General features: G+C 40.4%; 2 protein-coding genes across 4 annotated transcripts in view; one reads left to right on the forward strand and one right to left on the reverse strand.

Annotated features, from left to right (window-relative positions):
- Positions 1-14,797, reverse strand: part of Taok1 (TAO kinase 1) — a 183,879-nt gene that overhangs the window by 72,399 nt on the left and 96,683 nt on the right. For all 3 annotated transcript variants that reach the window (XM_045158532.1, XM_045158530.1, XM_045158531.1), the window contains 3 exons: positions 6,661-6,762; positions 3,223-3,268; positions 509-605 (listed from right to left, as the gene is read on the reverse strand). In XM_045158532.1, coding sequence (XP_045014467.1) covers positions 509-605; positions 3,223-3,268; positions 6,661-6,762 — 245 coding nt within the window. The remainder of the gene's footprint in view (positions 1-508; positions 606-3,222; positions 3,269-6,660; positions 6,763-14,797) is intronic.
- On the forward strand, positions 8,398-13,920 carry LOC105944718 (guanine nucleotide-binding protein-like 3). Its single transcript, XM_012950974.2, is given in 4 exon segments — positions 8,398-8,407; positions 12,224-12,410; positions 12,412-12,812; positions 12,815-13,920. Coding segments are annotated over 4 exon segments (1,581 nt in total). The 3' UTR covers positions 13,798-13,920.

Below are 14,797 nucleotides of genomic sequence, written 5' to 3' on the forward strand. Positions count from 1 at the left end.
GTTATAAAACCTTTTGTAAATTCATAAAAAAAAAAAAGAAAGAAAAAGAAAGCCAGATGCGGTATTAACTGAAAATAAGCAGTTTACAGTTTATATTAAGGTGACCAGAAGCCAGGCATGGTGGCTCACACCTTTAATCCCAGCACTTGGGAGGCAGAGTTAGGAGGATTGCAATGAGGTCAAGGCCAGCCTAAGACTTCCAGGTCAGCCTGGGCTAGAGTGACACCCTACCTCAAAAAACAAAGCAAAAAAAAAACTTACCAAAAAAACTATGACGTATATACACTTTAGAAGGCATAATAGCATATTTAGACAAGATAAAAATTATCCTGAATAGATCAACTTGTCATTATAAAAAACTATATTTTTAATAAATGAATAATCAAAAAGGATGAATTTGCACAATTCTACTTGACTACAATCAACAAAACTCTCAAAATCATTACAATGTAGGGTTGATAAACAAAGTGCTTGCTTGTCAATGTATGATGATTTTCAAGGCACTTACCTATGGATCATGGTATGAGAATGTAAGTAGGCTAATCCCTGGAGAGCACCATGTGTAATTGCTGCTATTTCCATTTCTTGTAATGGTTTTTTGTGAACTGAAAAAAGAAATGTATTTTAAAGCAATTGTTACATATATATACATACACATACATGTATATATGGTGGCTGGGGAGATGGCTCATTAATTAAATGTACTTGCTTGCAAAGTCTGTTGGCCAGAGTTCAAATCCCATCCAGTACCCGTGTAAAGCAAGACACAAAAATGGTACTTGCATCTGCAGTGACAGGCTTATCAACACACACAAATCAAGCAATCATTTGATATTTGGGTTTTCTTTTATCTATGTGTATGGACACACATGTACCACAGTGTGCATATGGAGGTCAGAAGTCCATCCTATCTTTGAATCTTCTCTGAGACAAGTGTCCTTTTTTACCACTGCAAATCAAATAGTGGCCTAGTTAAGGAGCTTCAGGATTCTCCTGGTTCTGCCTCCCATTGTCATAGGCACGTTGGAAACACATACATGTACATCACTTTTTTGTTGTTGTTGTTGTTGTTTAGGCAGGGCCTCTCTCTCGAGCTCAGGCTTACCTGTAATTCACTAGGCAGTCTCAGGGTGGTCTCAAACTCAGAGCAATCCTCCTACCTCAGCTTCCTGAATGATGGGATTAATAGGTGTGTGACACCATGCCTGGCCATGCATCACAGTTTTTTCGCTCTCTCTTTCTTTCTCTCTTCCTATCTATCTATCCATCTACCCACCCACCGACCCACTTATCCATCCATCCATCCATTCATTCATTCGAGAAAGAGAAAAAGCATAAACAGAGTGAGTGAGTTTGGGTGCAGCAGGGCCTCCTGTCACTGCAAACAAACTCCAGACACATGCACCTCTTAGTGTATCTGGCTTCCTGGGCTGTCAGTCTTTGCAAGCAAGTGCCTTTGACCACTGAACTACCTCTCCAGCACTGCATCACTTTTAAGTCCAGCTTTACATGGGTGTTAGGGAGGATTGAACTCAGATTGTTTAGGCTTACAAGCAAGTGCCTTTAACCACAGCTGATAATGTGAGTCATTTTTAAAAACCTGGGCTGGAGAGATGGCTTAGTGGTTAAGCGCTTGCCTATGAAGCCTAAGGACCCCAGTTCGAGGCTCAATTCTCCAGGACCTACTTAAGCCAGAGGCACAAGGTACAAGGTGGCTGGAGGCCCTGGAGTGCCCAATCTCTCTCTCACGCGCGCGTGCGCACTCTCTCTGCTTCTTTCTCTCTCTGTCTGTCGCTCTCAAATAAATAAATAAAAATAAAAACCTACCATTTGGCAAGCAATGACTTATTTCCTGTGATGTTGATATAGGAGGAGTGCTGTGAGCTCCAGGCCAGCTACCCTACAGAGTGAGTTCCAGTATCAGCCTGGGCTAGAGTGAGATCTTGCCTCAAAGAAAAAACCAAAACCCAAAAAGGATGACTACTGAATTTTACACCTAATATACAGTTATGACAGTTGTTGATGTGTAATTCTTAGCCATTTTTCCCTCATAACAATATAAAACAATTACTTGATTTTAAAACAAAATAACACAATATTCCTTTAGTTTCACTTTTCTTTAATAGATCAAACTGAATGACAAAAGAATCGAGAAAAATGCTTGTAAAGTCACGTTTAAGAAAAAACTTGTCTATTTGGTAAGGATAGCATCTAAAATGCAGAGAAACTAAAAAAGGTTAAGAATTTTACTCTTTTCTCAAAAGTTTTGTTTATATAGTATCAATTTTTTTTTTTTGAGGTAGGGTCTCACTCTGGTCCAGGCTGACCTGGAATTAACTATGTAGTCTCTGGGTGGCCTTGAACTCACAGCAATCCTCCTAATTCTGCCTCCCAAGTGCTAGGATTTAAAGCATGCACCACTATGTCTGGCTTAATACTCTTATCTTAATATTTTATTTATGTGCAAGAAGAGAAGTGAGAGAAAGAATAGGCACACCAGGGACATCATCACTGCAAACAAATTCCAGATGCATGGGCCACTATATGCATCTGGCTTTCCGTGGGTACTGGGGAATCAAACCTGGGTTGTTAAGCTTTGTAGACAAGCACATTAACCACAGAACCATCAATCCAGAGCTAGTATTAATATTCTTTAAATAATGTCTAATTGGATTATCATTTTATCATAGTATTTTAAAAAAAATTAGGGCCAAAGAGACGGCTCAGCAATTATGGCACTTGCCCATAAACCCCAAAAACCTAAGTTTGATTGCCCAGTACCCATATAAAGCCAGGTGTACAAAGTGGCACATGTGTCAGGTCCTGATGCACCCATTTTCATTCTTTCTCTCTCTGTGCCAGCCATGGTGGCACACACCTTTAATCCCAGTACTAGGGAGACACAGGTAAGAAGATAGCTGTGAGTCTGAGAGCAACCTGAGACTACATAGTGAATTGCATGTCAGCCTGGCCTAAAAGTAGACCTTACCTCCAAAAAGACAAATATACATAATTGAAGAGGTGGCTCTGTAGACAAGGTGCTTGCCTGCAAAGCCTAATGACAAGAGTTCAATTCCCCAGCACCCACATAAAGCTAGATGCATGAAGTGGCACATGCACCTGGAGTTTATTTGCAGCAACTAGAAACCCTGGCACATCCATTCTCATTCTCTCTCCCCCCTTGGAAATAAATGAAATAAAAAATTAATCAAAGATGCCTACCTTCTAGTAAATCTGAAGCAGATCCCAAACAATATTCCATTACAAGCTAAATGGGAAGAAAAGTTGTAATAGCATTAAAATACATGATAAAGATGCATTCTATTTGAAATGACTCACCTAAGAAATAAAGACAGTTTGAGGTAAAACAAACTCTAGCCATCATCTACTTTTCAAAATAAAGTTACATATTTAGCAATTTATTAAATGCACTATAAAATTATGCCAATGAGTCAGGCATGGTGGCACATGCCAATAATCCTAGCACTAGGGATACTGAGTCAGGAGGATTTTAAGTTCAAGGCCATCCTGAGCTACACTGTAAGTTCTAGGACAGCCTGGGCAACACAGTAAAACTCCATCTCCAAACAAAAATGTTTACACCAATACATTTGTCTTTTAATAATGGCAGCATGTAATCCTTTCTGTAACCTGTATATACTTTTATATGTAATTGCATCTGTAATTATATATATGATTGATATATTAAAGTATAATTTTAAAATTTACTTTATTGGAGAGAAAGGCAGATAGAGAAAGAAAGAAAATGGGCATGCCAGGGCCTTCAGCTGCTACAAATGAATTGCAGACATATGTGCCACTTTATGCATCTAGATTATGTGGGTCCTGGGGGAATATAATCTGGTTCCTTAGGCTTTTCAGGAAAGTGCCTTAACCACTAAGCCAATATTAAAGTATAATTTAAAAGGAATATATAGTCTACACTATTAAACTACAGTAATAAAATAGTTAAGAGGTAGACAGTTGTACTCTTTGGACAAATATATGCTAGGGCATGATGGCCAATATCTAAAATCCCAACACTTTGGAAGTAGAGGATCAAGAGATCAAGGTTTATCCTCAGGGATATATATTAAGTTGAAGATCAGCCTGGCTGAGACTGTTAAAAAAATTGAAGTAACAACAACAACAAACCAAATAAACAAAACCTTAGGTAAGTGGTTACCCCACTCCCCTTTTTATCTATTTATTTATTCCTCTCCCCGCCAGGTAGGGTCTCACTCTGGTTCAGGCTGACCTGGAATTAACTATGTAGTTTCAAGGTGGCCTCAAACTCACGGTGATCTTCCTACCTCTGTCTCCCTTTGAGTGCTGGGATAAAAGAGTGCACCACCATGCACAGTTTATTTATTTATTTATTTTTGAGAATGGTTACTATGTTTCCCAGGCTGCTCTGATGGGCTCAAGTAATCCTCCTGCTTCAGTCTGAGAAGTTAGCTAGAACTCTAGATATGTACCACTGACATCCAGGATTTTAAAATTTTTTCCACCCACAGAGAGAATAAGAGAGAACTGGAGCATCAGGGCATCAGCCACTGAAATCAAGCTCCAGAGGCTTATGCCACCTAGTGGGTATGTGCAAGCTTACGCTTGCCTCATTGTATTTCTTGGCTTATGAGGGATCTGGAGAGTCAAACATGGGTCCCTAGGAATTGCAAGCAAGCGTCTTAACTGCTACACCATCTCTCCAGCCAATCTCCAGGTTTTAAATAGACTTATTGAGACAGAGGTCTCACTGGAGGTATTTATGTGCTCAAAAGATCTCCTATCAGTCTCTTGAGTACCCTAGACTATAAATAAGCTTCAAAATACTTTTTTTTTTTTTTTTTTTTCGAGGTAGGTTCTCACTCTGGTCCAGGCTGACCTGGAATTAACTCTGTCATCTCAGGGTGGCAACTCATGGCAATCCTCCTATCTCTGCCTCCCGAGTGCTGGGATTAAAGGCGTGCGCCACCATGCCCGGCTTCTAAATTCTTCTTTTAAAGCAAAAACACAGTATCATTTCTGTGGGGAGGCAGAAGTTAAGAGGATTACCGTGAGTTCAAGGCCAGCCTGAATTCCAGGTCAACATGGGCTAGAGCAAGACCTTACCTCAAAAAACCAAAACGAGGGCTGGGGAGATGGCTTAGTGGTTAAGCACTTGCCTGTGAAGCCTAAGGACCCCGGTTCGAGGCTCCATTCCCCAGGACCCACGTTAGCCAGATGCACAAGGGGGTGCACGCATCTGGAGTTCGTTTGCAGTGGCTGGAGGCCCTGGCGCGCCCATTCTCTCTCTATCCCTCTTTCTATGTCTGTCACTCTCAAATAAATGAATAATTAAAAAAAAAAAAAACGAATCATCATAAATCCAACTTTTCCTCTCAAAACCATACCTATACCTATATTGGGGTTAGAGAGATGGCTTGGGGGTTAAGGCACTTTCCTGCAAAGCCTAACAACCTGTGTTCACTTCCTCAGTACCCATGTAAAACCAGATGCTCAAGGGGGTGCATGCATCTGGAGTTTGTGTGCAGTGGCTCCAGGCCCTGGTATACTTGTTCTCTATCTCTCTTTGCTTGCAAATAAATAAAATTAAATTTTAAAAAATGCACTTATCTTGGGGGGGAGAGAATTACCATAGTTTATTGTCTATAATTATATGGAAATTGTCAATAAAAAAATATACCTAAAGAAAAATGAAGTTATGAAATATGCAGAAAAATGGATGGACCTGGCAAGGATTATACTAAGTGAGGTAACCCAGGCCCAAAAAGCCAAGCACCACATGTTCTCTCTCATATGTGGATCCTAGCTACAGATGATTGGGCTTCTGCGTGAGAAGGAAAATACTTAGTAGCAGAGCCCAGTAAGTTAAAAAGGAGACATAAAGGGAAGAGAAAGGAAGGGAGGAGGGTACTTAATAGATTGATATTGTATATATGTAAGTACAATGATTGAGATGGGGAGGTAATATGATGGAGAATGGAATTTCAAAGGGGAAAGTGTCAGGGGGGAGGGAGGGAATTACCATGGGATATATTTTTTTATAATCATGGAAAATGTTAATAAAAATTTAAAAATTAAAAAAAAATATATATATACACCTATCTTGCACATACCAGCACAGAATCACTACTGCAATAACAATTGTAAACCTCATTGCTATTTTTTATAATGTCATAATTCTGTATTTTGAGTATTACCCAGACAAGAAATCATAATTATCTCAAATTTCACCAGGGTGCACCAAATGTAACTAAGATCTTTCTAGTTTAATGTGTTAATGTTCATTTTCAATTAACAGTATCGTTTTCACAGACTAAAATGGTACTACTGAGACCATATAAGAATTCTGGAGAACATTTTCAATAGAATTGCAAAGTTCTACTGTCATTATCTAAGAGTTATAGGAAATACTGATAATCCTCTTCCAGGAAAACAAACATTTCAGGTGTTTGTGCAAACCTTTCTATAGCAGGTAGGATATATTCTAGGTTAAGTCACGCTAAACCAAAACAACTAAAGCTACAACATTAAGCGGAGGGGCACTTGAGAGAAAGGAGGGGTAGAGGGAGGATTTAGGATCATAGTTTACTGTTTTTATGTTTAAAAACAAAAAACAAAGAAACAAGTTACAACTAGGAGAGAGCAAATACTAACCCATGCTGTGTGTTCACGTAAATAACAGCCTTTATATTCTATACTGTTGGGATGTTTTATTCTTTGTAGAAATTTGACTTCCTTAATAATATCCTGCCATTTCTGTAAGGAGAAAGAAAGGAATAAAGAAAAGAATTATGAACAGCTGGTTTTACCTTGAAAGTTGTAAAAGAAAGAAATTATAATTGCTAAGAAAGGCTAACAAGAACATACAACTTTGCTCATGATCTTTATATGGAATGTCAAAATAAAAAGTTTTAAAAACCTTACATTCGGAATTTATAACACAATAATTTAAGATACAAATATTTTTCATTTTAGGGCTGAAGAGATGGCTTAGAGTTAAGCGCTTGCCTGTGAAGCCTAAGTACCTACGTTCGAGGCATGAAACCCCAGGACCCACATAAGCCAGATGCACAAGGTGGCATATGCATCTGGAGTTCGTTTGCAGTGGTTGGAGGCCTTGGTGAGCCCATCCTCTATCTATCTGCCTCTTTCTCTCTCTGTCACTCTCAAATAAATAAATAAAAATAAACATTTTTTTAATTTTTTCATTTAAAACAAGATAAATTTTAGTTTTATAAAATTTATGAGCCGGGCGTGGCAGCACACGCCTTTAATCCCAGCACTCAGGAGGCAGAGGTAGGAGGATCACCGTGAGTTTGAGGCCACCGTGAGACTACATAGTGAATTCCAGGTCAGCCTGAGCCAGAGTGAGACCCTACCTTGAAAAACAAAAACAAAAACAAAAAAAAAATATGATCAGTGAGTCTTACTGAAAGTCTTATACTATAAATTATGTTGACAACTATATACAGTGATTTTTCTTCAAAAGTCCATTATTTATTCATTTGTGTAAAAATGTTCACGTTTAGAAAAAATATAAAAGAAAAACAAAACAAAACAAAAAAAAAACAGAAAAAAAAATGTTCACGTTTACAACTGCCAGGAAAAAAATGCCAGATTCAAGTGCCACTTTTTGTATCCAGCCCTTCAGGTGCTGGGAACTGAACAAGGACTGGTGTGCTTTGCAAGCAAGTGTCTTTAACCACTGAGCAATCTCCCTAGCCCTTTTTCAATTTTTAAAAAATTTATTTGAGGGCTGGAGAGATGGTTTAAAGGCTAAGGAGCTTGCCTGCAAAGCCCAAGGACCCAGGCAGGGTCAATTCCCCAGTACCCATATAGGCCAGATGCACAAGGTGGCACATGCATCTGGAGTTTTTTTTTGCAGTAACTAGAAGCCCTGGTATGCCCATACATTTTCTCTCTCTGCTGCTGCTTCTCTCTGTCAAAAAAATAAATATTTTAAATAAAGCCACCACACCTTTAATCACAGCACTCAAGAGGCAGAGAGGTAGGAGGAATGCTATGAGTTCAAGGCTACCCTGAGACTACATAGTGAATTCCAGGTCAGCCTGGGCTGGAGTGAGACCCTACCTGAGGAAAAAAAAAATATATATATACTTATATACATATGCATATATATTTTAAATAAAATTTATTTGAGAGAGAAAGAGACAGATAGGAGAATGGACATGCCAGGGCCCTCAGCTACTATTAACAAACTCCAAACATATGCGCTACCATATGCATCTGGCTTTTTATGAGTACTGGGGAATCAAACCCTGGCCCTTAGGCTTTGCAGGCAACCACCTTAACCATTGAGTCATCTATCCAGCCCTTTTCTTTTCTTCACACCTTTATGGTGTGAAGACAAGTATGTATATGTTTACGCACATGTATGCAGGTAAACATGTAGGCATATGCATGTGAAAGCCAGAGATTATGTCAGATGTCTGCTCCATTTGTTCTCCACATCTTATACGCTGTGGCAGGGTCTGGTCTCACTTGAACCCAAGGCTCAACAATTCAGCTAATCTTGCTAGCCTGATTGCTCTGTGGATCCCCTGTCTCTGCCTCCCTGGAGCTGGTATTGTAGGCAGGCTGGGAAGGAAGGAGCTGGACAGATAGCTCAGGAGTTAAAGGCACTTGTTTGTGAATACTGATAGATGGTGATTTTTGTTGCCCAGTACCCACATAAAGCCAAATGCACAAGGTGGCACATGTGTCTGGAGTGTTTTTGCAGTGGCTGAGGGCCCATTCTCAATCAATCAATCAATCAATCAATCTCTTTCTCTCTCTCTCTCTAAGTAAGAAAAAAGAAGAGCAAGCCAAGGCAAGGCTGGAGAGATGGCTCTGTGTTTAACACACTTGCTTGCAAAGCCTGACAAAGCCTGGGTTTGATTCCCAGTACCTATCTAAACCCAGATGCACAGTGCTGCATGTGTCTGGAGTTCATTTGCAGTGGCAGGAGAACCTGGCATGCCCATTCTCATTCTTTCTCTCTCCTTATAAATAAATAAAATATTTAATACAAAAAAAAAAATAGCAGGCATGAAAGATCATGCTTGAAACTCTAGTGCTAGAGAGGTCTTTGAGGCTCACTGGGTAGCCAGACTTACCTAACTGGCAAGTTCCAGGCCAATAAATGATCCTGAAGAAGACAGATGGGGGCTGGAGAGATGGCTTAGTGGTTAAGTGCTTGCCTATGAAGCCTAAGGAACCCGGTTAGAGACTCAATTCCCCAGGACCCACGTTAGCCAGATGCACAAGGGGGCGCACACATCTGGAGTTCGTCTGCAGTGGCTGGAAGCCCTGGCATGCCCATTCTCTCTCTGTCTCTCTCTCTCTCTATGCCTCTTTCTCTATCACTCTCAAATAAATGAAAAATTTTTTTTAAAAAGAAGACAGATAGTATTCCTGAAGAGTGGCACCTCAGATTGTTCCCCTGCCTGTATATGCACATGTCCACACACGGAGGCAGAGCTATGAGGATCACTGAGTTTGACGTCAGCCTGAGACTACATAATGAATTCCAGGTCAGCCTGAGCTAGAGAGTGAGACCCTACCTCGGAAAACCAAAATAAATAAATAACGCATGATCAATATGTTACCCTGTGAAAGCTAGTCCTAAAAATTTGTCCTTAATGCAATGCTGAATAAAATTAACCTCCCCAAAATATCAGTTTTTAGATATCAAAATGAGAGAATAAGGATATAACCATAATAGTATCATACCTATAGTGTGATCGTCTCAAAACCAATATTTACCATAGGATATCAATTCAAACAAACTAGGAAAGCAAAATCTTTTAAACTAATTCAGCAATTCCACCTCTGGTCCTATAACCAAAAGAACTGAAAACAAGGGCTCAAAGCAGTATTTGCACACTCCTAATAGTATTACTGACATCAGCCAAAAGGTTAAAGAAACATAACTCTCTGTATTACTTAGATGGTTTGACAGTAAATGTACAGTATAAGTATATGTAAAGATAGATGTAGCCAGACATGGTGGTGCACACCTTTTATCCTAGCACTGGAGGCAGAGATAGGAGGATCATGAATTCAAGGCCACTCTGAGACTACATAGTAAATTCCAGGTCAACCTGCCCTATAGTGAAAGCCTACCTTGAAAAACAAAAAACAAACCACCACCACCACAACAACAAAAAGATAGATGCACGGCTTTAATCCCAGTACTGGGAGGCAGAGGCAGGAGGTAGCCACCCTGAGACTCCATAGTAAATCCCAGGTCAGCCTGGGCTAGAGTAAGACCCTACCTCAAAAAAAAAAAAAGATAGATGCAATACATATACATAAAATGGAATATTTTTTAGTCTTAAAAAAAGTAAAATTCTGGGCTGGAGAGATGGCTGAGCGTTTAAGGCACATGCCTGTGAAGCCTAAGGACCTCGGTTTGATTCTCCAGGTCCCAAGTAAGACAGATGCACATGGTTGCATATGTGTCTGGAGTTTGTTTGCAGTTGCTAGAGGCCCTGGCATGCCATTCTCACTCTCTTTCCCCTTCTATCTCTAATAAATAAATAAAAATAAAATCTTTAAAAATAAAACAGTAAAATTCTGAGCCAAGCATGGTGGCACACGCCTTTAATCCCAGCACACAGGAGGCAGAGGTAAGAGGTAGAAGGATCACTGTGTTTGAGGACATCCTGAGACTACACAGTGAATTCCAGGTCCGCCTGCCAGAGTGAGATCCTACCTCAAAAAAACAAAAAATGGGTCTGGAGAAATGGCTTAGCAGTTAAGGCGTTTGCCTGTGAAGCCAATGACCTAGGTTCGATTCTCCAGGACCCACATAAACCAGATAGATGCACAAAGGGCACATGCATCTGGAGCTCATTTGCAGTGGCTAGAGGCCCTAGAGTGCCCATTGTCTCTCCTACCTCTCTCTCAATCTCTGCTTGCAAATAAACAAATAAAAATTTAAAAATAAAAAACTAAATTAAATTTAAAAAAAAGAAAGTTCTGCTCAGTGTGGTAACACTCGCCTTTAATCCCAGCACTAGGGAGGGACAAGTAGGAGGATCACTATGAGTTCAAGGCCACCCTGAGACTGCATAATGAATTCTAGGTAAGCCTGGCCTAGAGATAGATCCTACCTTGAAAAACCAAAACAAAAAAACAAAGAAAGAAAATTCTATATTTTATTTATTTATTTGAGAGAGAGAGAGAGAGAGAGAGAGAATTGGCATGCCAGGGCATCTAGCCACTGCAATAGAACTCTAGAAGCATACGCCATCTTGTGTGCATGCGTGACCTTGTGTGTCTACCTTATGTGAGTTCTGGGGAGTAGAACCTTACTCTAAGACAAGCGCCTTAACTGCTAAAGCATCTCTCCAGCCCCTTTATTTTTATTTGTATTCATTTATTTATTGGGGTGGGGAGGCAGATAAAGACAATGGGCGCCCCAGGCCCTCTAAACACTGCAAACAAACTCCAGATGCATGCGCCACCATGTGCACTTGGCTTACAAGAGTCCTGGAGAATCAAACCTGGGTCCTTAGACTTCACAGGCAGCACCTTAAATGCTAAGCCATGACTCCAGCCCTAGATAGAAAATTCTAACACATGCTCCAATGTATATGAACTTTGAGGGCATTATGTTATGTAACAAGTGAACAAGTACTAAATAATTTCACTCTGATAAAGAGCCTAACGTAGTTAAATTCATGCAAACCAAAAGAGTATAGTGTAATTGCTATGACCTGGGTGTTGGAATAGGAAATTATTGCATATTACTTTCATGTAGAAAGATGAAAAGTTCTGGAAGATGGTGGTAATGGTTGCAACAAAGTGAATGTACTTAATTTTCTGAACCATACACTTAAAAATATTGTAAGCGGTTTACCATAATTAAAACCTTATCAGGAACTGGAGAGATGGCTTAGTGGTTAAGGCGCTGAAAGGGGAGCCTATGAACTCTTGTTCAAATCTCCAGATCCTACGTAGCCAGACTCACAGTGATACAAGTGTGCAATGTCACACAAGGGGAAGGGGGCACATGCATCTGGAGTTTGTTCGCCACAGGCTGAAGTTCCTGGCACTCCCATTCTCTCTCTCTCCCTCTCTTTTTCTCTTTCTTCCAATTTCAAAATAAATAAAACATTTTAAAAATTATCAGTTTTGAGTTCGCACGTGGCTCCTACGGAAGCGCTGCTCTCTGCTCTGCCACCCGAGGGTCCGCAGTCGACATGAAGAGGCCGAGTTCGAGAGCACCATCGAAAACTGAGGAAAGAGGCTAAAAAACGGGGTCACAAGAAGTGTAGGAAAGACCCAGGAGTTCCGAATAGTTCTCCGTTTAAAGAGGCTCTTCTTCGGGAAGCTGAGCTAAGGAAACAGCAGCTTGAAGAACTAAAACAGCAGCAGAAACTTGATAGGCAGAAAGAAAAAGAAAAGAAAACTTGAAATTCAGCCTGTGGATGAGCAGTCTAATGTGGAGCCTGAGGAAGAAGTTGGAGAGCGCAGCAGTAAGAAAGCCAAGTTAAGCAAGCAGAATCCAAAGAAAACACATTGTCAGGAGCTTAAAAAGGTGATTGAGGCCTCAGATGTTGTGCTGGAGGTTTTGGATGCCAGAGATCCTCTTGGTTGCAGATGTCCTCAGGTAGAAGAGGCTATTGTCCAGAGTGGACTTAAGAAGCTGGTACTTGTATTGAATAAGTCAGATCTGGTACCAAAAGAGAATTTGGAGAATTGGCTAAATTATTTGAATAAAGAATTGCCAGCAGTGGTGTTTAAAGCCTCCACACATCTAAGAGACAAAGGGAAGATGACCAAGGTAAGGAAGAAGAAACTGTACCATTCAAAGGCAAATTCTGCTTTGGCAAAGAAGCCCTTTGGAAACTCCTTGAAGGTTTTCAGGAGACCTGTGGAAAAGCTATTCAAGTTGGAGTGATTGGTTTCCCAAATGTGGGGAAAAGCAGCATCATTAATAGCTTGAAACAGGAGCGGATATGTAGTGTTGGTGTACCCATGGGACTTACAAGGACCATGCAGGTTGTCCCCTTGGACAAGCAGATCACAGTCCTTGATAGCCCAGGGATCATCATCTCACCACAGAACTCTGCTGCTGCACTTGCTCTGCGAAGCCCAGCCAGCATTGAAGTACTCAAGCCAGTGGAGGCTGCTAGTGCCATCCTGTCCCAGGCTGATAAGCGACAGGTGGTACTAAAATACAATGTCCCAGAATATAAGAATTCTCTGGAATTTTTTACTAAGTTTGCTCAGAGAAGAGGTCTGCAGCAGAAAGGTGGAAGCCCTAACGTTGAAGCTGCTGCTAAAGTGCTGTGGTCTGAATGGACAGGTGCCTCATTAGGTTACTATTGCCGCCCCCCTGCATCCTGGACTCCTTCTTCACATGTTAATGAGAGTGTAACGGCCAACATGAAGAGGGGCCTTAATCTAGAAGAACTAGAAAAGAATAATTTGTGCAGCATACAAGTCATCAGGAGCCCTCACTTAGCCAATAGCATCCCTTTCCAATCTTCTGGCATGACAAATGGAATAATAGAGGAAAAGGATATACCTGAAGAATTGCCAAGGCAGAGAACATGCAAACAAAAGGGGGGTGACGATGACAATGACATTATCAGTGACCAACAAAGTGCTGATGGTGAACAAGTTGATGCAGAGATCTCAGACATGGTCCCTATAGAGGAGACAAGGGAGCCAGTGCCTGAGGAATCTACAACAGGTGCAGCATGTGCTGTATCTTTAGTCTTGGATCAAATGCCTAAACTGGATGATGATGCTTACGACTTTAACACAGACTTCTAAAAGTTCACATTTCAAGAGACTGGAAGTGTTCTCTGGGTATCATGTACCAGTTTGAATGACGTAAACTATAAACCTTGTGTATATGTACCATGATGTATACATTAAAGAAAAAATAGAAACTGTGAAAAAAAAATTATTAGTTTTTTAAATTATTTTATTTATTTGAGAGAGAACGGGCACACCAGCCTCTAGCCACTTCAAACAAACTCCAGATGCATGCACCACCATGTGCATCTGGCTTATGTAGGTACAGGGGAAATTGAAACTGGGTCGTTAGGCTTCACAGGCAAAAGCCTTAACTACTAGGCCATCTCTCTGGCCCCAAATTGTCAGTTTTTGAAAGACTAGTAGAAACCCCAGATTTACAAAATTACATTTTAAGCTGGGCGAGGTGACTCATGCCTTTAATCCCAGAATTTAGGAGGCAAAAGTAGGTGGATTGCTGTGAGTTTGAGGCAACCCTGAGACTAAACAGTGAATTCCAGGTTAGACTGGACTAGCATGAGACCCCACCTCAAAAAAAAAAATTATTTTATAAACATAATTAACTAGGATAAATATAAATAAACAATATTAGTAAATTAAAATACAGTACAGCACAGTTTCACTTTCCCAAATTACTACACACTATCTGTTGAATAAAGTTTAAAATACAAAATAATTTCTTAATCATTTTAAATGATTTACTGTCAAATACTTATATCCAATATTTCCTCCAAGATAAACACAGAACCACAGCTTTAAAAAGTAAAGGAAAAGTCAGGTGTGGTGGGCACACACCTTTAATCCCAACACTAGGGAGGCAGAGGTAGGAGGACCGCCGTGAGTTCAAGACCACCCTGAGAATACATAGTGAATTCCAGATCATCCTGGGCTAGAGTGAGACCCTAGCTTGAAAAAAAAAAAGTAAAAGCAAGCCAGGCATGGAGGCACACACCATTAATCCTAGCACTTGGGAGGCAGAGATAGAAAGATCACAGTGAGTTCGAGGCCATCCTGA

This window comes from Jaculus jaculus, chromosome 9, assembly GCF_020740685.1.
Source record: "Jaculus jaculus isolate mJacJac1 chromosome 9, mJacJac1.mat.Y.cur, whole genome shotgun sequence".
In the NCBI taxonomy this organism is placed as follows: domain Eukaryota; kingdom Metazoa; phylum Chordata; class Mammalia; order Rodentia; family Dipodidae; genus Jaculus; species Jaculus jaculus.